The sequence below is a fragment of the Schistocerca piceifrons genome, chromosome 1, assembly GCF_021461385.2.
Source record: "Schistocerca piceifrons isolate TAMUIC-IGC-003096 chromosome 1, iqSchPice1.1, whole genome shotgun sequence".
NCBI lineage: Eukaryota > Metazoa > Arthropoda > Insecta > Orthoptera > Acrididae > Schistocerca > Schistocerca piceifrons.
The window spans coordinates 63,767,775-63,792,351 of NC_060138.1; the positions used below are offsets into that span (position 1 = coordinate 63,767,775).

Sequence of the window (24,577 nt, forward strand, 5' to 3'; positions counted from 1 at the left end):
AATATTTTCCCTCGGCCTGTTAGGAATAGATTCATTTCAGCAGTTGCCAGAGAGCGCCAGATAAGAGGCGTCACAACATTTGCGCAGCTACTGTGATGTAGGAAGCCTGTATGTTCATACATGTAAAACATTAAAAGATCTTACTTACAGTATGTCATAAAAGAAATAAGCCATCAGAGGGTACTCCAAGAGCGTCGGAATTTCGTGAACCATACTAAAATGCATAGTTCACCTTAAAGCGCACATTTCTATGTCAAGATTCCCAATGACGTAGGCCTCGACCTGGTACTAAGCTTTTCGGTATGGTTTTCGGGACATAAATTTTCTTGGAGTACCAGTACTGTATTATCTCATGTTTGGTTCTTTATTATGGCATAATGCCATATGTGCTAGACAATGACAAGTATGCACTTGAAATGCAACGAACAGTTGAAACTAGCCAATAGTGTGGAATTAAACACTTCGTTTCAAACAAGTTTACTGTCTCAGAAGGAAAGCTTAATAAAAGCCAAATTTCTTTAGTAAACCAACAAAAATAACTTTATTGTTCTGCAAGGTTATTAATGCTTGACTGTCAGAAAGGTGGAAATAAAATAAAATCTGAAACTAGTAACATTTTGGCCTTTCGTAATTATGTGAATGTATTTTAATTCACTTGATAGCTCCCAGCCACAGAAATCCATCTCAGTTTCATTTGACGTGCGAGCAGCAAATGAAGAGGAAACAGAAAAATCACTAAATGTAAACACGGGTCATGTGGTCACTCCCGCACCACCTCCCACTATAACTCAGACTGCTCTGCACATCAGAACGTAAAAAAAAATTAAAACGACTTTTCAAAAATAAGTTCATTTTGTAGCGCACATCTTTCTGGAGAGTCTGATCCATAAAATATATATCTTCGAGGAAATGTAAGAGATGTTATTGGTCGTAAGTGTCCTGAAGTGGACTGCCACATCTCTTCAAACAACATTCTTATACCTCACATCACTGTATTTGGCTCTGTGGAACTCAAAAGTGTATATTTTGTAACGGATGCCATTAAACTATTACAGGACAGTGGAAATTAAAATTTCCTGTAGTGCCTCTCCTGTTTTGAGTCGACCTGTTTGACATCCAGACTTAAAAAAAAAACCACGCAATTAATATTGGATGGGATTATTTGTAACCAGGAGAACAAGAACTCTTCAGAAAATCTGGACTCTTTATTGCCTATTAGCTAATAACTTGCTCTTCTGTGAAACATAATATTAAATAAAATTAAATATAGGATACCTAAAACCAGTTAAGATAAGAGACAGGCAAGACAGTACACATTTCTTCAATCCTTAGGTCCTAGCAATTTTCTCTCCAATCTTGCTACAGCTTTACATGGCGTGCTTTCCTTTCTGCGAAAGTGTTAAAGTTTCCTCTACCAGAGGGTACTTATCAGTCAAGATAACCTGATCTCAGTTCTAGCACTCCATTCATGAGCACATTTCATGTATCAAGTGGCAATCTGTTCCATTTTGTGGAACTACTGGTTCATCTTTTGAAACAGCAAAGGGACTTGTTTGTTTGTATTTAGAAATGGAAAGGTTGCTTTTAGAAAATGATATCTTTAATAATATCTCATAGTTAGATTAGATTTACTTTCATTCCAGTTGATCCATAGTTGGCAACACAAAGATGAAAATTGCATAGAAAATATTCAGAATCATTTCATGACATCAAAACACCGCAGCAGATCCCACAACACGCTTTTGCTCACATTTGTTCACCCCGCCATTGCTTTTTGTCTACTTGTAATAGAGGTACAAACATGCAAATAATACGGAGTGGTTGCAGGGAGTGCTTATCACTGTTTTGTAGATCACCCTTTGTGCAAACCACCACATCTAATAAAGCACAAACTCTGATCAGTTTACACCCCACAGAAGGTAATTATTATTGACAGTTCTGTTGTTCTGGAAAGGACATCATGTGGGATGTTGCAGCTATGCAGAAATGAAAACAACAGCTGACAAGTGACAGCAGTAGAGTGGTGTGTCAAACTGACCTTAGGGTTGATGATCAAAACAACATGTGATATCCGACACATCTACTTATTCCATCATTTAGTAACAATGTGATTATGTCAATACAAAAATAAATTCCCCTATCAGGCGAACAACTTAGCAACAGATCACAGTGATAAAATGCAGTATTGTTCTTTTGATGTTGTGGATCTGAAATTCTAATTTAGAGATACTAATTCATGCTTCTTGTGGTTTTCCTCAACCACTTACAAAATACCACAATAATTCCTTTCCCAAATAACCCAATAAAATCTCCTCCAAACATTAAGTTGGACCTCCACTACAGATATCCTCACGGCCAATGAGAAATTAAATCCAACCAGTAAAGAAAAAACACACATACCTCCATCTGCCCTCTTAGCATTTCTTACATCAGCCCCTAGGATACCCGCTGCTTCAATATGTCTGTCAGGACATGCTGGTCCCGTAAAGTTGAAGACTGCTGGTGCACTCATTACAACAGACAAGCCATGTGGAATGATGGGATGATCCTTGCTAAAATCAGTGACAGACAAAAGTATAAATAAATTTTATTATCAACAAAAATTTAAAAAACAATTCGTACACTACTATTGAATAATTTCAGATCAGGATAGCCAGCCAAATTAAAATACAGATTATTACTTAAGAAATACAGTTGAAAATTCTGCGACTTAAGAATAGTACAAGTGAGAAAAGAGGAAATAATTATCCACTCACTCATGTAGTTTTAAGTAGTGGATCAATAGTACAGATGATAAAGTAGATTTTTTTTGACATGACAAAATAATCTTTCTAACAATAAAGACCATCAAAATATAGTACACTAGTGCCATGCCTACTGAAAATGCAAAACCATGGTGGCAACATGCAACAAGGTCAAACTGGCATGTGGTGTTTGACATTTTTGCATATGCAGATGATTAGCATTTTAATACATCTGCACAAAATAGGAAGGAGTTATATCATCTATATTTTGTAGATAAAGAAAGAGCACTCAGCAGGTTTCTCATTCACAAATTGTGTTTGAATGTTGTTCGTTTGCGAGAAGATTGTGTTATCCCTCGTGCAAAAATGATGATTGTCTTCCAGTACATGTAGTAATTCTATAGCAGCAAGATTGTGACCTACAGGGACTGCTATTAATCGTTCTGCGATTTTGCTGCTCGCGTGGTCCGTATCCCACAACTGTCATGTGAATATTGAACCAATGGATTCAGGAACGCCATGTTCAACACCATGCAGGATTTTAATGATGCCACATGACTTGTGCCCGAGAGGATTGACATATTGTTTGCTAAGCCATGGAAGATGGAATAGCCCTGTCATGGAGCTTGAGTCAGAAAATGAGCTTGTTTGCAGCAATAGAAGTGTCCAAACAAACTGTGTCTATATCTAGAGTGTCATGTGCTGTGAACATGATAACCACTGTTGTGGGTGTCTGAAGTGGCAACAGAGGGTGGTGTGTTAATAATGGTGGACCCAACATCCACACTGGTCACAGGAGCACCACCACATCACGTTTTCAGATGAGTCCTGCTTTTGTGATCATCATCACAATAGGCATGTTCATGTGTGAAGGTTCTAAAGAGAATGGATGTTGCCTGAAAGCATATGTCACATTCATACGGAGATGTGGTGAGATGGTATGGAGCACCGTTGAGTGCACTACGCTATCTCCTGTAGTACACTTAACTAGTAATTTGGACACTAGGAGTTACATTTCCAATGTGCCAAGGCCAGTGACTGTACCCTATCTCCAAGGACTCTGTGACATTTTCTTTCAACTAAATAACAAAAGGGAGCATGTTGCCTTTGCAGTACTGGTGCAGACTGTTTTCAATTGTTGCCCAGCCCAGCACGTTCTTCAGATTCCTCACCCATTAAAAACATCTGCTCATATATTGCTGAGAAACTGGCATTCTGCCATTTGCCGGTGACTATGATTTATGAACTCAAGTACAGAGATGAAGCGGTATGAAATGGCATATGAGTATCTGTTATCCAAACTCCGTATGTCTATGCCCTGCCTTGTTAGAGCCATTGTAGCTGCAATAGGTGGCAACTGCATGTAATAATTTTCACACTCTGAATACCCTCACATCACTTACAAATTTATTCGTGTATTGTTGCTCAGGAAGTAAAAGTTCGTTACATGCTATGCTTCATGGTGTTGCAACTTTAATGGTCAGTAGTGTATTTTCCTGTACAAAACTGCACTTAGCCTTATTTGCAAACTGTTCACTGTGAATGATAATACTCTTTATGGAAAAGTACACTTCACTGGGACTGGTGACAAAGTGTATAAAATACAAATGAGTAATAAAAAGAAGACTACTTTAAACTGTTCGCAGAATATTGATACGGAAACAACATTCTTAAGTGAGTAGAGCTCATGGTTCTCTGTTACAGATCCTCTGAATGTAGAACAAGAGAAGTACTAGCTGTTTTTAGGAGTGATATTATTATGACCTACCCAATGAAAACTATTTTTTTAAGTAACTAAGCTGTTTTTGTATATGGATTTTAGTCAAACTCTACAATATATTTATGAATACTTAATCATTAGTTATACTTATTTGGTGCGTTACCAGCAATTTTGTTTACTATGTTTTCAGATAACTAACAGAGAAATATTGCAGGGAGTTGATAACATAACCCTGACATCCAAAAAACTGAATCTCTAGATAATATGACACTAAATTCAGCTGTGTAACACAAACACTTTAGTTTGTTCCCCTGATATCTTAGATAATAAGGAGAACTGAAATGACACAAAAATTTAATTTTTGGTTGGGAATAATGAAGAAAATCCAGTCTATAAAAATAATCTGTATGTAGTAAAATGACAGTGTTTCAGAAATATGTCATAAGGAAGGTAACTTTCAGTTCTGGAAACAAGTCAGTAAAGTAATCAATGTGAATTCTTTTTATCCAGTAGTCTCTATTGTGTAACATTCTGAAGTAACTCAACCTAAAATGGAAACTAGTTCTACAAATGCAATTTATGGTAATTAATTTTGATGCTAGGTTGCCTGCACATTATATTTAGGATATTATGATGCGATATTATACTTGCATCACAGATCTGGTTATTTGCAGCATATTGCATTATAACTAGTACTGTCACAAAGACATTCAAAACAAAAAAATATGGGATGATCAATAATTACCTAGTCCTTACTCTCAGCTGATAGAAATGCTGCACATAAAAATAAGAAAAGCAACATATGAGGGGAGGAGCTATAGGGCAATAGGGGCAGGAAAGTGAAAGCCTGTTTATTTCAAGAACTCACTATCTTTCTTTCACATAACATTTTATTCTTCTGTATTTTTAAAGATTACTTTAAACATATCAGTACTTGATCACTGCAAACACTAATCATCCTCTACATGATAATGTCCAGGGATGGTAGGAATTCATTTTCTTTCATTTGTTCATAAAGATGATTTTGTCATTGTTATAACTTCAAGTTGAACAAATATATTTCAAGGACGATGCAATACATGAAAGTCACAGATCAAGTAAACAGAGCAAGACATGTGGCACTTTCAAAAGTCAAATCATAACTGAGTCCGAGTCTAACGGCTGCTGTCTGGCTGGCCGCTTAGGTGGCGCTGCTGCTGCATGGCTGGCAGATAGCGCCGCATGTAGAGGACGCGCGTAACTGCGCGGCGGCACTTTGAAAGATCGGCGAGTCACAACAGCCATATATGCCATTGAGGAGAGAAAGGAATTTCATATGGTTCAGGAAAAACTAGTGCAAAATACCAAGTACAAATAGGGCATTGTCCAAGCCAACTTAAAATAATAGCTTAAAATAATAATAGCTCATATGCTCCTGCAGTACTGTGTGTGTTATGTAGTTTTATATTTGTCTCCGGCTTATGAGGAAGATACAATACAAAAAGAGTTTCTCGCGCACCATATTTTGCATTTTCAATGCGGCAGTACTGCTAGATTACTTCAGTAATCGTTTGTAGATCAACAAATCCCACAATGGCTTACAAATTGCCCTTTATCTCTTACAGCGGTAAGTACATCACATACCTGTAACCTTCAGGTTTGTAATCTTTCACATTCCCAGATATTGCATATGACAGACCATGGCAAAGGTGCACCCCAGCATTACCGAAGCCAACGCCTGCCATTACTGATGCCAAGTGCATGGCAGATCGGGCCTCGACATCGTCCGGCTGGTAAACTGACCTGAACAACACATTATTGTTTGACTTAAATTTCTCTGATATTTTCTAAGTAAAAGTAAAACTAAGGTACAGCAGAGAGATAGATAGAGAGAGATAGAGAGAGAGAGAGATTTATAAATTATTATTTCTCTTCTATTATTCATTCATCATGTTTCATGGACCAGCATGGCTTTTTCATTAATAAATTGCTAGCAGAGGTGAAAGAAGCAATAAGCTACAAATAAAGTTAAGATACTTTTGTATTTTTAATAATATACTTATGCACAGGGTCACCAAGCCACATGGTATACACTAAGAATGTGAAGTAAATGACAAACTGCCTAACAACCACTGTTTAAGTACAATTAACTATTTGTGCTTATGCAAGTGATATTTAACACAGTAAAAGTAAAAGAAATGCCACTGACTCTCACTGATACTCATCTCTTGTGGAATCCTCAAACATATTCTGATCTCAAACGTAATGAGGTAGCTCTAACAATTATTTCCTCCATGTTTATCTGCCTGGCTTACAAAAATGTCAATAACGTGAAACCTAACTTGCACTTTCTTCATATGACACTTTTACACACATCCTCCTGCACGCGCGCACACACACACCCCCCGCACATGGCTGTTCGTCCTGTTGGACAGCTGGATGGTAGTCATACCAACATAAAAATTTGTGAAATGATTGCAGCAAAGCTGGTAAATGACACGGCTGCTTTCACAGGTAGCCCAGCCCCTGATGGGGTGGGATAAACCTGTGATAGGACAGTAACAGGAAGTGCTGGGTGGGTGTTTTGGGCAGGTTTTGCACCTGGGTCTTCCTCAGGTATATGATCCTTGTAGCATGGGGTCGACATTGGGGATGACAGAGATGGACTAGGACATTGTGGAGGTTGGGAGGGTGAGTGAACAACACTTTAGTAGGGGGTGAGAAATATGCCAGTAGGATGTCCTTCATTTAGGTCCTGATGACAGCTAGTCAAAGCCCTGGTGATGGCTGTGGTTCAGTTGTTCCAGCCTGGGGCGGTGCTAGGACATCCTAACAAAAATATTTCCCAGCCCTCCTGGTGTTCCATCATGCACCCAACCTCAACTACATCCTAGTCCATCCTTATGGCACTCTTAATCCCTTGCCACAAGGATCACATCCCTATGGAAGCCCCAGGTGCCAAACCTGCCCAATCTACCCAAACAGCATTTCCTATTCCAGTCCTGACAAGTTTATCCTACCCCATCACAGGCCAGTCCACCTGGGAAGGCAGCCATATCATTCTCCAGCTCTGCTGCAATCATTGCACAGTATTTTGTGTTTATATGACTACCAACCAGCTGTCCATCAGGCTGAACGGCCACCGCGAAACTGTGGCCAAGAGCAAAGCAGACGACCCTGTGGCACAGCATGTAGCTGAACATAACACACTTTATTTAAATGGCTGCTTCACTACCCAAGCTACCTGGAACCTTTCCTCCACCATCAGCTTTTCTGAGCTGTGTAGATGGAAGTTATCCTTACAACACATTCTCCACTCCCAGCCTCAACCTTTGGTAACATACCATCTCCACACTCTCCACTTAACAGTTTCCATTCCCTCTGTCCTATCATCTCCTCCCCATTCTCATCTCCCACCCTGTTTATCTCCCACCCTGTTTATCTGCAGCCCTCTGCCAATCCATCTGCCCATCTTTCCCTGCTCCTCTCTCTTTTGCTCATTTTTTCGACACCTACCTGCCCCGCCAACTTCATGATTCTGCACATGTTGGCAGTATAGTCCCTGCATACTCCACCAAATAGTGTTCATCTCTCTTGCCTCCCATACACTACTATCCCTTCCCCTTCCTCACCCCCTCTACATTGCTGCTTGCATCTCACACAATGTTGCATTCTAGCCCGAGAAGCTGGAGTTGCTTCAGAGGCAAAAACATAAGGGATTTCTGCTTCACTTTGTGACCAGTTATGAAAAATGGGCTCATTAAGATAACCACGAAAGCAAAAAATCATGGGGATATCCCAGCAATGCTTCCACATCGATGGCCAAACCGAGTATTCACGCCTCCAAGATCATGCTCTGCATTTGGGGGGACCAGCTCAGCATCATGTACTATGAGGTGTTAAAACCAAGTGAAACAATCACAGGTGCTCATTATCGAATGCAATTAATGTGTTTAAGCAGAGCATTAAAAGACAAACTGCCACAATACAGTGAGACACACAATAAAGTGATTTTGTACCATGACAACGCTCGACCCCACATTGTAAAAGAGGTCGATACATACTTGAAAATGTTAAAATGGGAAGTCCTACCCCGCCCACTCTATTCTCCAGGCACTGCTCCCTCTGACTATCACCTGTTTACATTAATGGCACATGGCCTGGCTGACCAACGCTTCCAGTCTTATGAAGAAGTCACAAATTGGATCAATTTGTGGATCACTTCAAAAGATGAACAATTTTCTTGACGCGGAATTCATACACTGCCTGTTAGATGGGAGGAAGTAGCGGCCAGCAATGGAAAATACTTTGAATGATACATGTGTAACCAATTGGTTTCATTAAAATCTCAAATGTTGGGGAAAAAACAGTGGAAGCAAAGTTGTAACCTCATACAAAAGCATCAAGACAGTCTCAGGAATTAAGAAAGTGAAATTTATAACAAAGTGTTACATATGCAGTCTTACACTGACAAGCCAAAGCATTATAACCACCTGCTTAATAACTTGTTTGTCCATCTTTGGAACAACTTACATCATTGATTCTGCATTTCAGTGAACCAAAAGTTTGTTGGTAGGTTTGTAGAGGCATGTGGCATTAGATTTCTATGCACAGGTCATGTAATTCGCATGTACTATGGGCTGCTGACTTGTGTATGTGGGTGATGGTGCCCGATAGTGACCCAGATGGGCTACGTATGGTTATCATCAGGTGAATTTGGTTGCCAAACCATCAACGTAGGTTCACTAGTATGTTCCTCAACCCACTGTAGCATGGTTCTGGCTTCAAGACCTGGACAATTATACTACTGAAAGAGGACATTGCCTTGGGGAAGACATCAAGTCCCACGCAAGTGTGGGAAAATGTCTCCCATAGCATAAGACTGCTCCCACCAGCCTGCATGTGTGGCGCATACACATTTCAAGCCACTGTTCACCTAGATGATGGCATTTGTGAAGATGACTATCGACATAGCGTAGCAAAAAATGAGCTGATATGTTTCCATTGATCAATGGTCGAATCCCGATGGTCCCATGCCCACTGTTATAACAACTGACAATGTCATTGGGTTAACATGTGACCATGTAAGGATGGTCTGCTGAGGCACTGCATTTTCGACAATGTACAATAAACGGTATGCCCCAAAACACTTGTGCGTGCATCAGCATTGCGCTCTTTCATCAGAGGTGCCACAAATCATCTATCCTACATTATAGGCAGATAATCCTCCAAACCCCACGGTCTGTGAAGAGTCATGGACATCCAACCATTTAGCACCTAGTGGTACTGTTGTCCTACCTCTTTTTGTAGATGCTCATGACAGTAGCATATGAATATTTAGCCACATTCGCCATTTTCAAGATACTTGTTCACTGGCTCTGCATAATAATAACCTTCCCTTTGTCAAAGTCGCTTATCTCAATGAATTTCCCAATTCGTACCCCATATCTTTGCTACAGTGATCCCCATCAGTGTCTGCTCCACTTACATACTTTTGTTACCATGTCACATGGCATCCAGCTTTGCAGTGAGCAGTGGTCATAATATTTTGGCTCATCAATGTACATTGACATTATCAGTATCATTACTTTTGTTGTACATCCAACTTCACCTCTGGTGCCAGCAATGTAATCAGTCATCCACTGTACTTTAAACTTAAGACATCGTATTATGGATGGAATACGTTCATTAATATCAATTTGAGATTCTATATTTTCACATTTTATTGTATAATTCTCAATGGAAATTCGAGAGATACTGGTGATGCTCTTGTAATGTTATAGACTGAAATTGTCAGTAAAAGCTGCTGAGTGCAATTAGCGGCTGTCCTGAAAAGGCTTAGTCACTGTTTCCCCTGCAGGCAATGCCTACTCTCACCAAAGTAATGTATGTCAGTGTTCATCACAAGAGCACCACTAAGTCAAACCTTGCTCAGTTTGCTTGCTGATGTCAATACGATGAGTTAAATTTAATCATACAATACAAAGTAGTAACTGAGACAAATGTCAGAAGTAAATACAAACAGTTACTTTTAGATTAGAGCATGATAGTGTGTGATAAAATTCAGGCCAGTGCTTCTGCCCAGAATATTATGATTGAGTCTGGCACTGGTAAATAGGCTTTTTATGACATTAGGGAAAATCAAAATAACACTTTGGACTTTGTGCTAAAACAGAGTGAACTAGCTGAAAAAACTAAAGCTGACAACTGTACCAAAACTGACCATTCATGATGATGTGCACACCCTGTACAAAGAACACTTCATCACATTTCCTGCAAGAGGAGATGAACTGCAGGCTGCAATAGAAAAATTTGCACAGGAATAAGGCCAACTGTTTCACAGCTAGTAATGTTTAGCTTCCATAATTTACACAATATCTTTAACAGAAAAAGAGTGTGAGCTCTCTGCATTTCAAACTGAGTGCGGCTCTGTTGTCACTGTACTGCTCATCTAACGCTGCTGTCTAGGCTGAGAGATGGCACCTATGCTGAGAGATGGCGTTCTGGTTACTATGAAATACTTCTCATTTTCAGGAAACTATTCAGCTTTCCTCCCCCCCCCCCCCCCCCCTTCATCTGACAGGCTGATACCTTTGCTCAATAAAGGGCTGAATTTATTTTCATTATTTGTCATACTTACAGTGCTGCACAAAACTCTGAAGAATTTGTACAAGTAAAAATGCATGTTGTAAACTTTGAGTAGCGTTGATCTTAGCTCATACATTGCAGTGTATGAAATGTATATAAAATAACAAAACTTTATTTAAAATTGAGAGCAGAATGCTATCTCATTTTGTTATTGGTTTTTATATCCCATGGAGAATCACTTGTGATGTCCCCATTCCGTCCCCGAGCATCAGGAGCCATGTCGTCGTCGTCGTCGTCGTCGTCGTCGTCGTGTATCAAAAATTGTTTAAGATACAAAAATGAGGATTTTTGTAAATGATAGCATGCGGAGAGGCATGTATGTGGTGCAATAAATACTTGAAACTTTTTCATTCAGCAAGATATGCAAGTAACTCGCCCAGATCACGGGGTCAGCAGAATGGGATGTGTAATCGTGTCAATAGTGCATAAGGAAAACTCAGGGGCCATTTTAAAAACATGTCCTCAACACTTAGTAGTGGCAGAGCATGATGAGTTAACTCATCCACACACGTTGCAAGTGTTGATTGAACTCATCCACACACGTTGCAAGTGTTGATTGCCTGGTTCATTCATGCTTCCATCCACCCACCCAGTTTCATGAATCCAATCAAGAAGGAGAACCTACAGTTATGTGGAACAAAGCAGGGTATATTTTAACAAAAGGTAAGGAAAACATAAATGTACTCTGTTACCGTATTAACAACACACTATCACTATCCTGCTCAGTACTGTTTATGATTACGACACCTAAAAACTCAATTTACCACACAGAGTGGTCTCTTACCAGTCCCAGGACAACTTCATCCTTTAAGTTCAAAAATTATTATTGAAAAGTTTAAATTGAAACCTAAATATGTGAAAGTATTATTGATTTTAGGCAATGCTCCTTCTCACCCCCTCACCGTGTAGTGACAATGGACTGAATAAATTCATGTTTCCCTCTCCAAACACTACTTTGCTGATGCAGCCTATGGATCAAGCATCTTTACAGACCAAAGTAACTTTATGAATGTATGGTTTACTTCAACCAATGAACAGAGTTTGGTCTTTAAGGAACAGGAAAATTTAGATTTCCAAGTAACATTTGGAGTTACAGGCATAGAAGAACAAAGGATGTTCATGACTTGCTGTACAAAGATGGAGAATATTTTGGCAACCAAATCCTGAATGAGGACAAAATAACAGACCAGGCACAAGGCATTTACAGCAGAGAGGAGGAAACCAAAAATATCAGTGAATGTACAGGAAACAAACCAATGTTTTAGCTATCAAACTTGGGGAAATATTGAACATTAATCCAAATTATCAAAAGTATTACTTTACATTAATAGAGACACGACAAAAATTGGTAAAACAGAGCACAGTGTTGGAACCTTTGCTGTTATGTTCTACATCAATGACATTGTTGACAATATTATTAGTAAGACCCTGATAAGATTTCTAAATGCTGCAAGGATTGACAACTTGCTTTAAATGTTCAGAAATGTAAAACTGTGTACTTCACAAAACAGAACAAAACAAAATACGTATCTCTTGACTACAATATCAATAAGTCACAGTTGGAAATTGCCAACTCATACAAATACCTGGGTGTAGCACTTTGTGGGGACATGGCTCTGAGCACTATGGGACTCAACTTCTGAGGTCATTAGTCCCCTAGAACTTAGAACTAGTTGAACCTAACTAACCTAAGGACATCACACACATCCATGCCCGAGGCAGGTTGGTTGGTTGAGGTTTAAGGGACCAAACAGCAAGGTCATCAGTCCCTTGTTTCAAATATGCGCCATTCCGCTAATGGGACAACTCAGTAAAGTCAGAACAATAAAACGGAAAAAGGGAAAAACGTAAAAAGGCAGTCATGTCGTCATTGGTAAAAAACAAAATGAGGGAAGTCGGCAAGAGAACGAACCCAACACTACGCTGAAGCAGCATAGGCAAGACCACCTGTGACTTAAAAGGTACAACTGCTATAATGTATAAAGTACGTATGGGAATAGAAAGACTAACCAAGCCTTAAAAAAAAAGGGTAAAAATAGAGCAAAAGGGGAAGAAAAGAGGAATTCGGTCAGGGAGGTGAATCAGGAATCTCCGAACACTGCTTACAGTGGGAGACACCCAAACACTCACCGCCCCGCCCCAACACCAGAGAGAGATTAAAAACCTTAAAACTGAGAATAAAAACCACTTTCCCGGAGGAAATCGAGAACCAGAGAGACCATCCGGGAATCGTCAGCCAACATCAAAGGTAAAGTGTGGGGGAGCCTGTACTTAGCACGCAGAGCCAAAAGAAGAGGGCATTCAACCAAAATGTGGGCTACTGACTGCAAGGCTCCACAACCACATAGTGGGGGTGACTCTTCACGCAAAAGAAAACCATGGGTCAACCGAGTATGGCCAATACGGAGACAACACAGTGTGGTCGAGTCCTTTCGGGAGATGCGAAAGGAAGAACGCCATGGGCCTGGTGTCACCTTAATTGCACGAAGTTTATTAGACAGGGGAGTAGCCTCCCAAGAATTGGCCCATGGCTGTGCGAAGTGGGATTTTATGTGAAGCCGTAAATCCACTGCAGGAGGGGCTACAGAAAACGGGGGGTAAGTAACTGCTCCCCCAGCTAAACAATCAGCGAGCTCATTACCCGGGATACCCACATGGCCAGGGACCCAAAGGAAGTCAATAGAACAAGCAGCACGGTGAATATCAGCGAGATGGTCATGGATGGCAGAGACCAAGGGATGGCACGAAAAACACCGGTCAATAGCAAGAAGGCCACTCATCGAGTCCGTACATAACAAAACGCAGTTGTGTTGGGACTGTTTAATAAAGGCAAGGGCCTGGGAAATTGCCATCAATTCCGCAGTAAACACCCCACATGTAGGTGGCAGCAGATGACTTTCCGTTCCAACAAAGGACGTGAAGGCATACCCAACACGATCAGCCGATTTAGAGCCATCAGTGTAAAAAACAACAGGATCCCAAAACTCCCATAACATTTGGCGGAAAAAGGAACGGAACACCACCGGGGGGATGGAATCTTTCCGACCTCGGCGGAGATCCATCCGAATTCGAGGCCGAGGAACTAACCAAGGAGGGGTGGAGGGGAGGGAGCGAGGAAGACAGGACAAAGAAGGAAGCTGAAAATCACGGCAAAGAGACGCAAGGCGCAGCCCAACCGGTAAAAGCGCCCGAGGGCGGGAGTCGGGTGGGCGACGTCCATGGTCTGGGAACACAATAGAATAGGAAGGATGAGTGGGAGAGGAATGGATGGTGAGTGCACAAGACACCAGAAGCTGGGACCGCCGAACAGAAAGGGGGAGGGGGGGGATCCCAGCTTCAACCAGGAGACTATCAACAGGGCTAGTAGGGAAGGCACCGGTGGCCAAACGGATACCACGATGGTGGACTGGATCCAGCACGTGCAGTGTGGAAGGAGCAGCTGAACCATAAACTTTACAACCACAGTCCAAGTGAGACAGAACAAGAGCACGATAAAGACGGAGGAGGAGGGAATGGTCCGCACCCCAAGAGGAGTGGGCAAGGAAGCAAAGGACATTGAGTTTACGGAAACATCCTACCTTCAGGTGTCTGATACGGGGCAGCCAAGTGAGCTTGTTGCCAAAAAGAAGACCCAGGAAACGAAACTGTGGGACCACAGGCAATCATTGTGCAGCGAGATAGAGCTCTGGATCAGGGTGGATCGTAGTACGGCGACAGAAGTGGACCACTCGCGATTTTGAAGGAGAGAATTGAAACCCGTGTGAGAGGGTCCATGCACAGGCACGCTGTATAGCTACCTGGAGCTGCCGCTCTGCAGATGCCATCGAGGAGGAACTAACCCAAATGCAGAAATCATCCACATACAGGGCACGGGCGACCAAGGGACCGACAGAGGCCACAAGTCCATCGATAGCAATGAGGAAAAGGACACTCAAGACAGAACCCTGTGGGATGCCCGTCTCCTGGGTCTGTGGAGAACTAACAGCAGTACCAACTCGAACTCTATGAATGACCGATGGATCAGGAACTGGCGGATAAAAATCGGGAGTGGGCCCCGAAGACCCCACTGATGAAGGGTAAGTAAGATGTGATGGCGCCAGGCCGTGTCATAGGCCTTGCGAAGGTCAAAAAACACTGCAACCAAATGGCGGCGCTGGGAAAAAGCCTGCCGAACTGCAGATTCCAAGCGAAGTAAATAATCGATTGAAGACCGTCCCTCTCGAAAGCCACACTGGTAAGGCGACAAGAGATCCCGAGATTCGAGGACCCAATTGAGCCGACGGGCTACCATCCATTCAAGTAACTTACAAACAACATTGGTCAAACTAATTGGCCGATATCTGTCAACAGATATGGGGTTCTTACCAGGCTTAAGGACAGGAACCACAATGCTATCCCTCCACTGAGAAGGGAAGTCACACTGGAGCCAGATACGGTTAAACACCCGAAGAAGATGTTGCCGTTGTGGAGCACTGAGATGTTGAAGCAGTTGGTTATGAATGGAATCTGGGCCAGGGGCCGTATCATGAGAAGAAGATAGAGCAGAAAGAAATTCCCATTCAGTAAAAGGTTCGTTGTAAGATTCTGACTCACAAGGGGTGAAACATAAGGTGGATGCTTCAGCCTGCTGTTTTTGATGAAGGAAAGCAGCTGGATAGGAGGCTGACGCTGACGCCACTGCAAAATGGGTCGCAAGATGTTCTGCAAGAACTAATGGGTCCGTACAAATGACATCTGGGAGGTGAAGGCCTGGGAGGGTGGACTGCCGATGGCAACCTTCGAGAGAACGAAGTGTAGCCCATACCCGTGACAGATGGACAGTAGAACCAAGGGAAGAAACGAATCGTTCCCAACATATCCGCTTGCTCTGTTTGACTAAATAATGGGCTTTAGCGCGAAGGCGTTTAAAGGTAGTAAGGCTGGCTACGGATGGGTGCCTCTTAAAGTGTTGCAAAGCTCGACGGCGATCACTGATGGCAATGGCAATGGCAATGGCCGTACTCCACCACGGGACTTGCCGGCGACGAAATGGTCCAGATGAGCGCGGGACAGCAAGGCTAGCAGCGCGAACAATCATGTCAGACACGTCACGTAGGACGTCATCAATACAACCCGACAAAGAGGGAGAAAACTCGACCTGTGGAGCGTATAGAGGCCAATCGGCGTGGTGGAAAGACCAACGAGGTAATCTGTCCATCGGGGAGCGGGAAGGGAGCGCGATAATCAACGGGAAATGGTCACTATCACAAAGGTCGTCGTGTGGCGACCAGTGTAACGAAGGGAGGAGGGAGGGAGAAGAAAGAAAGATCAATGGCAGAAAAGGTACCATGACCGGCACTGAAATGAGTAGGGGAGCCATCATTAAGAAGGCACAGGTTGTGGTCTGCAATAAATTGGTCTATAAGAAGACCTCGTCTAGATGGAAAGGCACTGCCCCACAAAGGATGATGAGCATTAAAATCCCCAACGAGGAGGAATAGAGGAGGAAGTTGCTGAAGAAGGGTGGTTAAGGCAGCAGGTGTAAGAGTCCTGTCAGGAGGGAGATAAAGATTGCAAACTGTGACTGCAGAGTCTAAGTGGACCCTAACAGCAACCGCTTCCAATGTAGTTTGGAGAGGAATCCACGTGCTAGCAATGTCTGTACGGACCAACGTACAAATGCCACCAGAAGCCCGCAAGGGTCCGACCCGATTTCGACAGAAAACACGGAACCCACAGAGGGTGCCCGAGGCAGGATTCGAACCTGCGACCGTAGCGGTCTCGCGGTTCCAGACTGCAGCGCCTAGAACCACACGACCACTTCGGCCGGCTGTGGAGACATGAAATGGAATGATCACATAGACTCAGTCATGGGTGAAGCACTTGGTAGACTTAAGTTTCTTGGTAGGATATTGGGAAAACAATTATTCTACAAAGAACATTGCTTACAGATCACTCATGTGACCCACTCTAGAATATTTCTCAAGTGTGTGGGACGCATACTAAACAGGACAAAGAGGGATATTAAATGTGTAATACAGAGAAGGGCTGCACGAATGGTCACAGGTTTGTTCGATCTGTGGGAGAATGTCGGAGAGATGCTGATGAAACTGAACTGGGCGATTCTTTACGATAGACAAAACCATCCTGAGAAAGCCTACTTACAAAGCTTCAAGAACAGGCTTTAATTGATGACTCTGAATACATTATGGCCCCTTATGTACTACTCACGTAGGAATCATAAGGACAAGATTAAATAATTACAGTGTGCACAGAGGCGTTTAAACAGTAATTCTTCCCATGCTCCATATGTGAATGGAATGGGAAAAGATACTAGTAACTGGTACAATGGGACATACCCTTTGCCATGGACTTCACAGCTGTTTGTAGGTTATAGATGTAAATGTAGAATCAACCAAAAATAAGTTCCTTCTTTAAGTACATGGTGTCCATAATTAAAGCTCCAGTATCAAAATGCTATAGAAAAAGAATGGCTACTCAGAATGGCATCAAAATTGAACAGCATGTTACTGACGCAGGAGAAGAAAGTCGTGAAACAGAATTTAAAGAAAATTTTACCAAGAGGTAGCACTGTAAGTATTTTTACGTAAAGGAGGTCAGCTACAAATAACAGCTGAATCGCAATACAATTGCTATGGTTTGAGTAGCACATTACACCATCCATACTATTCAATGTGCATGGCTGTACAAGTTCTGCAGTCAACAGTTGTGGCAGTGTTAGGTAAGCCCTTTCACTGAAGCAAGGTTGTACCACATTAGATGGGAAAAATTTGTTTTTAGTTGCCCTGAGGCCAAAAACCACATAAAAAGCAAACCGACATCAGTTTTTACATGTCCTGGGAGCAGAAGCTGCATAAAAAATCAATATAACATCAGTTTCTAATTTTCGTAACACTTGCGTAAGACATATTCAATATGCTGTCCACCATTTTCTGCCACAAGATAAAATAAAAAAACAGCATGTTCCACAACAAATCGGTGTATCTCAGGGGTCCATTCAGAATACGATACAGGATGTGTACTTTCAATTCACCTATGGTCTTAATTGGAGCACAGAAAACACCTTTCAGATAACCGCACAGCTAGAAGTCACACGGATTAACATCAGGTGACCTGGATAGCCACGCTGTAGGGAAATGGTGGCTGATAATTCCAGCATTTTCAAAATGCCTCTGCAGCAGCCACTTCACTGGCTGTGCAATGGGCAGAGGTGCACCATCTTGTATAAAATGATCCTACCCAAACATCTACACTGTTGAAGGGTTGGAATGCAGAAGGTGCACAGAAGACACTACTCAGAATTTGCCAGTGATGGTACAGATAACAAGACACACAGGTCTAATCTCCTCAAAAAAATATGGCCCTATGATAAACAATGCCGTCAACCTGCACCACACAGACACCTTTGCAAAATGAAGTTGTATCGGTTATGTGTGTACGGATTTCCTGTTGCCCATATTCTGCACACTGACATGTCCTTGGAGGTGAATGTTTCTTTTGCTGGAAGGTCAGCAGGAAGCAACTCTTGAACATGGGCGATTTTGTATGGATGGCAATGGAGGATATTTTGTAGGATTTTATGCACCATGCGCACAGGCATGTCCATTGTTCTGACAATTCCCCATGCACTGTGTGTTTACATGCCACCACTTGACCCCTCCTGCAATGCTATGGCTGTCCACATTCTTGACATATCAGATCAACTGCTTTCCTCCCTCTGCCACACTGCAGTTTAAAAAACCTGCCTTTTCACATTTTTTAAAATAATTTTCTCCACACCCTGAGCAGACTTCAATCCAGTGCCTTTTTTCATACCTCGAGTGTCTAGAACTTCTGTACTGCTGCTGACGCACAGTCACCATTCCTGTAAAAGAGCTCTACCAGCAGCTTGTGATGCTACATGGATACAGTCATGTTGGGAGTCTCAGATACAAACTGAGGAACAACCATGTGCTGTGTGGCTATTTGTGTACATATTCTGACACTTACTGCACCATTTGTTGGTCAAATTTTCCATTCATTTTTTTATCCATGTCATTTTCCCTGCATCAATAATATGCTGTTCAAATCTAGCATCATTCTGTGCAGTGGTTCTCTTTCTACAGGATTTTTAAACTGGAACTTTAATAACTGACATCATAAAATTATCAAAATGTATGGCAAATGAAAATATTTTCTTGGCATCAACTTCCAGTAGTAGTGCCTCTTTAGATGCTGTGCATCATATCATTGTACATCAAGGTGTCAGCAGTAAATAACTGGAGAAATCCATATCTTTCTCCAAAAAATTATGTAATATTTGAAAATGTATTGTAACTTTAATTTGTTTAAAATATTATTGATCATGATTGTGATATCATTACATTAGTTGCTTTTAAATTAAATGTACTCTTCAGTATTTCACATAATATTGCAGTACATCCAGTTTTTATCCAAGTTCTAGACACATTGTATGGTACGCTCCTAACTGCAGCTTCAGATAACTCCTTTAGAAAACATTTCTATAATTCAACCTTTCAAAAATTTGGACAGGGATTCCCCAGTTACTCCAGATTAATCACCTTTCACAGTACCAATTTCATCAAGTAAAATTTCTGCTAAATCAATTAAAAATTAAGCTACCAACAGATTATAAACAAAAGGTATTTAAAATAGTAACAGCTTTCTGTGGTATCCGCCATCACTCAGCCACCGCCAACAGCAGCAGACGTCAACACATGCAAAGAGTGGCCAGTCACACAGCTGCATAGGTAGCACATGCGGACTGGTCACATAGATTTGCTGACCGGCCATGTAGTCCATTTCGAGATGACCACTAGAGGGCTGGTGTCATGAGATGGAAGGGAGCCTCCACTCTGCCCCTGGCACCACCATACGTAGTATTCCCGGACTACCAGGGCGGTATATAGGCCACTGCAACAGCATTGTACAGCCAGTCCTATGCCTGCCTTCACTCAAACTAGTGACCGCACGTACGAGGAACCCTGTGGAACTTAGGATACTGTCTCAGCTATCTCTGATGTGAACTGGAGTGCCCTGGACTTGTGCAATTGCTATGGATTGTGAAATGCTACTGTGAAACAGTATTTTTGTATATAAATCATTTAAGTATTTTGGATGTTACTGTGTTATTCTGATATAACACTTTCCTTCCAATTTACTAGATTATATTCTGCTAGTAAACAGTAATAGTATTATCTACACTTACATGGATACTCTGCAAATCACATTTAAGTGCCCAGCAGAGGATTCATCGCACCACTTCACAATAATTCTCTATTACTCCAATCTCTAACAGGGTGCAGAAAAAATGAACACTTATATCTTTCCAGGCGAGCTCTTATTTCCCTTGTTTTATTATGATTATGATTTCTCTCTATGTAGGTCTCCTCCTGACTTCAATTTGACCTTTTTTTATGAATTATAATATTATAGTTTTTGGCTTTTATCTGCCCTGCCATTTACATTAACCTAATATTCCTTACCTTTTAAAATATTTCTGCATGACCTGCAATGCATATTTAGCCCAAACATCTGATATTGGATTCTGGCCTTGATAAGCAGGACGCTGTATAGGATTTGGAGGGCGTGGTTTTCGTTCTGTGTAAGGGACAGCTGTGAATGATTCAAGTGCATGGCACAAGACATCAAACCTGTAAAAGAAACCTGTGTGAATTAAAAGATTTCGAACTATGTTATGCTGAAAACCACAGTTTTTATATATATATAAAAAAAAGTAATATAAGTGTGGCAGAAGAAACTGATAAGGAACTAAACAGCAAACAATAAAACCAAAACATCTCTCTCTCACAACACACACACACACACACACACACACACACACACACACACACACACACACACACACACGTGAACAATAAAAACACACATTACACTTGGAAGGAAGGTTAGTTACAGTCAACAGGGGAGCAGCAGTCACATTGTCAGAGAAGGAGATGGGAAGATTCTGCTGTGGCCTTACTGAAGGAGCTACTTGAGCAATTGAGCAAGCCGATTTAGGGAGATGACGGTGAGTCTAAAACAGAAAGTTTTGTATGTGAATTTCTATTCTGTTTAGATTTAACAGTAAATTGGTTGCACTGAAAGAGGGAAAAGTCAACTCATCATAAGTGATCAACAGTTTTGTAAGTTTTTTTATGTGAGCAGCTCAAACAGCTATACCTACTGAATGTTAAATGGATTGTGGGACTTGGCAATCAGAATTCCAGAGAACTGTTTCATTCTGTGATAATAATTGAAATTTACATGGCATGTTGTTATTTGTTATTAGAGTGAAGAAATGTGGTTCACGGTATGTTAGATATTGTATTGCACATTAACCTCTGTAGCTGGACAGACTGATCTGAAGCAAAATGGAAGACAACAATCCAATTTTCAGGGTATAGTAATATGTATTATTTGTGGCAAGACATCACTGATAGGACCCATGAATGGAAACCAATATTTACCAAATGATATCACTAAACATTTAAGTTAATGGTCCTAAATATCTACATAGTTAATGAAATACAAAGTATCTCAAACTCATTCAGCATCTGAAGCACTGTTTCTGGAGTGGATTGTGCCTGCACACTATACCAACTGAACTTTATCTACAGAGAGGCAACCTTAAAAACATCTAATCACTGTGGAAAATGCACCAGTAAAATACAACTGGTACCAATTCTAGCTTTAGAATAGGTAACTGAGTACAGGTCTGCCAGGTCTTTCACTGTTTGGCAAATGAAAAAAAATTCTTTGTAAGGCATTTAGCAAGTTCTATGCACCCTTTATGTGCTGATCTGCAGCACTGTGTCAGACTAAAGGGTGCCCATTCCTTTATTAATTGAGTCCAGGTGCATGTATTATTTCCATAATGATGTGTGATACACAAATTGTTCTCCTCTAGAAGAATCCATTCACAATGAACCAAACATGAATGTAGCCAAACAACTACACAATTAACTAAGAGAATAGTCAGGAATGACTGCAGAATACAGACATGAAATACAATAAAGCACTGTTACACAGCAATTGCAAAAATAAGGAAGTTAAGAAAAAAAAAATTGTAATTTAGAAAAGTGAATCTTTTTGGTGCCAATCCCCAAAACATTTTCCCCAAGTTAGACAAAGGGTATGAGCTGACAGGTGCGGTTCAAAGGAGAAGAAATAAAACCAGAACTGGATGCACTCCTGAGAGCTGCAAAATATTACATATCAAGAGACCACTTGGGTCAAAAAGCTGTGATGGATAAGATGATTCAGGAAAAATGTTATCTCTGTAGGCTGTGTGATAAAGAGCTGATCTCACAGTGCTTACCACTGTTTAGGCAAAGGCTAACATTTGAGAAGGTGTAATAGGCTGCTTGCCCTTCACAAGCTTACATGTAAGGCTATAATATACGAGATAACAGCAGTAATGGTGATAGAATAAAGCATTACACTTTAAAGACTTTCATCTCCTCCCTGGAAGCATATATTTTTGCTTTAGTTTAGCATCAGTAAGGTTTCATATTACATTTACATTGTATTGTCAGCATATTCTTTGTATTCATTACAGGTATTTTCTGACTGGGGTAGGTTTCTCTATTGTATGTACTAAGTTATGCATCAGGCACTATTTTTTTAAATTTTTTATTTTATTTTATTTTTATTTTTTTTTTATTTTATTTTTTTTTTATTTATTTATTTATTTTTTTTTTTTTGCAGTATCATTTATCATCTTCTACAGTTAATTTTTTGTATGAGGTATTGAGAACTAACTAACTGGCTGTCATCTACACCTTAACAGCTTGTTCCAGGGTAACACTTTTAGTGAGTATGCTGATGTAAAATGGCAGTTTGTGTCAATAGCTACCATGCCTTCTGTAGTAAGACGGTTCACGTTTTCCGTCGCACTTCAGAGTAGACTGGGAACTGTCTCATAGGCATGCCCGATGTGAACTGACTGGCACGGCCCGTGCTGCTTGAGTTGTTGTTCCGCTGGCAGAGGTCGCAGCCGAATTCTCAGGTGCCCTCTGGTGGACGGGACTTTTTGCGGCAACTACCGTCTGTGACGCGCCGTGCCGATGTGCGCCTCCCGCGATATTTCTGGTGGCTACTGCACCTTCTGTCCTATCAGCAAGAGGCTGACATCATTGGGAAGCTCAAGTTTCCTTATCTCTCTGGCATTCCTTCCGAGTAGCTTCAGTTTAGAATTCAGGAAATAACTGAATTTTTATTCCAGTACTGATTTATAGTATTTATAATTGACAGTGGGGAATTCCAGGTGGGGTCAACATAAAAACATGAATGGCACAGAACTCCAAATAGTAAAATGAAAGCACAAAACACACAATGATGAGAAGGTAAGGCCAAGAACACCTTAAATGAACAGAATTGAAAGAAAAAGATTCAGTAGGACCACTGACAACACGAAAATGAAACACAGTAAGGTGCTACTTCTAGTGCTGCCTTGTACCACAGTAACATACCCGCTGTAAACACATACTCTCTCTGGCATTGTCAAGGTATGCAGCGGATCTACAAGTCCCATTGTTGGGCGAATAGCCCTGTGAGCTATCCCAGTCTTGGCTTTCAGAGGCTCATAATCAAAAATACTCACACCCGTAGTTTCACTTCCAGTACCAGCAGTTGTTGGCACTACAGTTGTGGCAAAAAAGAAAAACAGGTCAGATGGAAAGCTATCTGAAGGCTTTAGTATATACCACTGTTACATATAAATATCAGTTATTAAAAGTGCTCTAAAGAAACAAAAAATTTATTTACTGCACCTCACCTGCTACAAAAGGTTTCAGTGGAAAGTTGACAGGTTTTCCTTTCCCTATGGGTTCATTAACATAATCCAAGAAGTCTGCTTCAGGGTTGGAAGAATACAGATTTGCAGCTTTGCAAGTGTCCATAACAGAACCACCACCAACTGCAACAAAAGCATCAAACTGCCCTGCTTTCGCGAAGTTTATTGCATCCTGCAAACTGTCAAGCAACAATTTAATAATGAGGTACTTCAGCCTAATGCTAAGGAATAATACTAGAAATATATTCCGCACCTTTTGTCTGTTGGTTCAACTCTGACTCTATCAAATACTTCAAAATTGATACCATGCTTGGTTAATGAATCCATTGCTGTTCGGATGGAAGGGAGTTTTGCAATGTTTGGATCAGTCATCAAACAAACTTTCTTTGCATTCATATTGGCCATATCCATTCCAATTTCCTGTGTGACTCCTGGCCCATAACGGATTGTGGAACAAGCCATCTGAAACACAGGAATCTATTATGAACTGTACTTCAAAATTTTATACAATAACTGCCAAATCAATTACTTAGAAAAGGATTTCAATAGTTTACTTCATTAATCTGAAAAGTCTACAGTATGATACCAATGGCTTATTGTAATTTAAATCATAGCTCTCCGAACAGTAGGCAAAATATAACAGAAATTGCTAAATATGGGGAACTACATAAAATGAAAGACAATCTTTAC

The 24,577-nt window shown here is 41.0% G+C and overlaps 1 protein-coding gene across 1 annotated transcript in view; it reads right to left on the bottom strand.

Annotated features, from left to right (window-relative positions):
* Nucleotides 1-24,577, bottom strand: part of LOC124789589 (hydroxyacid-oxoacid transhydrogenase, mitochondrial) — a 91,712-nt gene that overhangs the window by 27,823 nt on the left and 39,312 nt on the right. Inside the window, exons 3-8 of the mRNA XM_047257001.1 lie at nt 24,141-24,349; nt 23,870-24,066; nt 23,565-23,733; nt 20,577-20,744; nt 6,088-6,246; nt 2,401-2,552 (exon numbers count right to left, since the gene is read on the bottom strand). Coding sequence (XP_047112957.1) covers nt 2,401-2,552; nt 6,088-6,246; nt 20,577-20,744; nt 23,565-23,733; nt 23,870-24,066; nt 24,141-24,349 — 1,054 coding nt within the window. The remainder of the gene's footprint in view (nt 1-2,400; nt 2,553-6,087; nt 6,247-20,576; nt 20,745-23,564; nt 23,734-23,869; nt 24,067-24,140; nt 24,350-24,577) is intronic.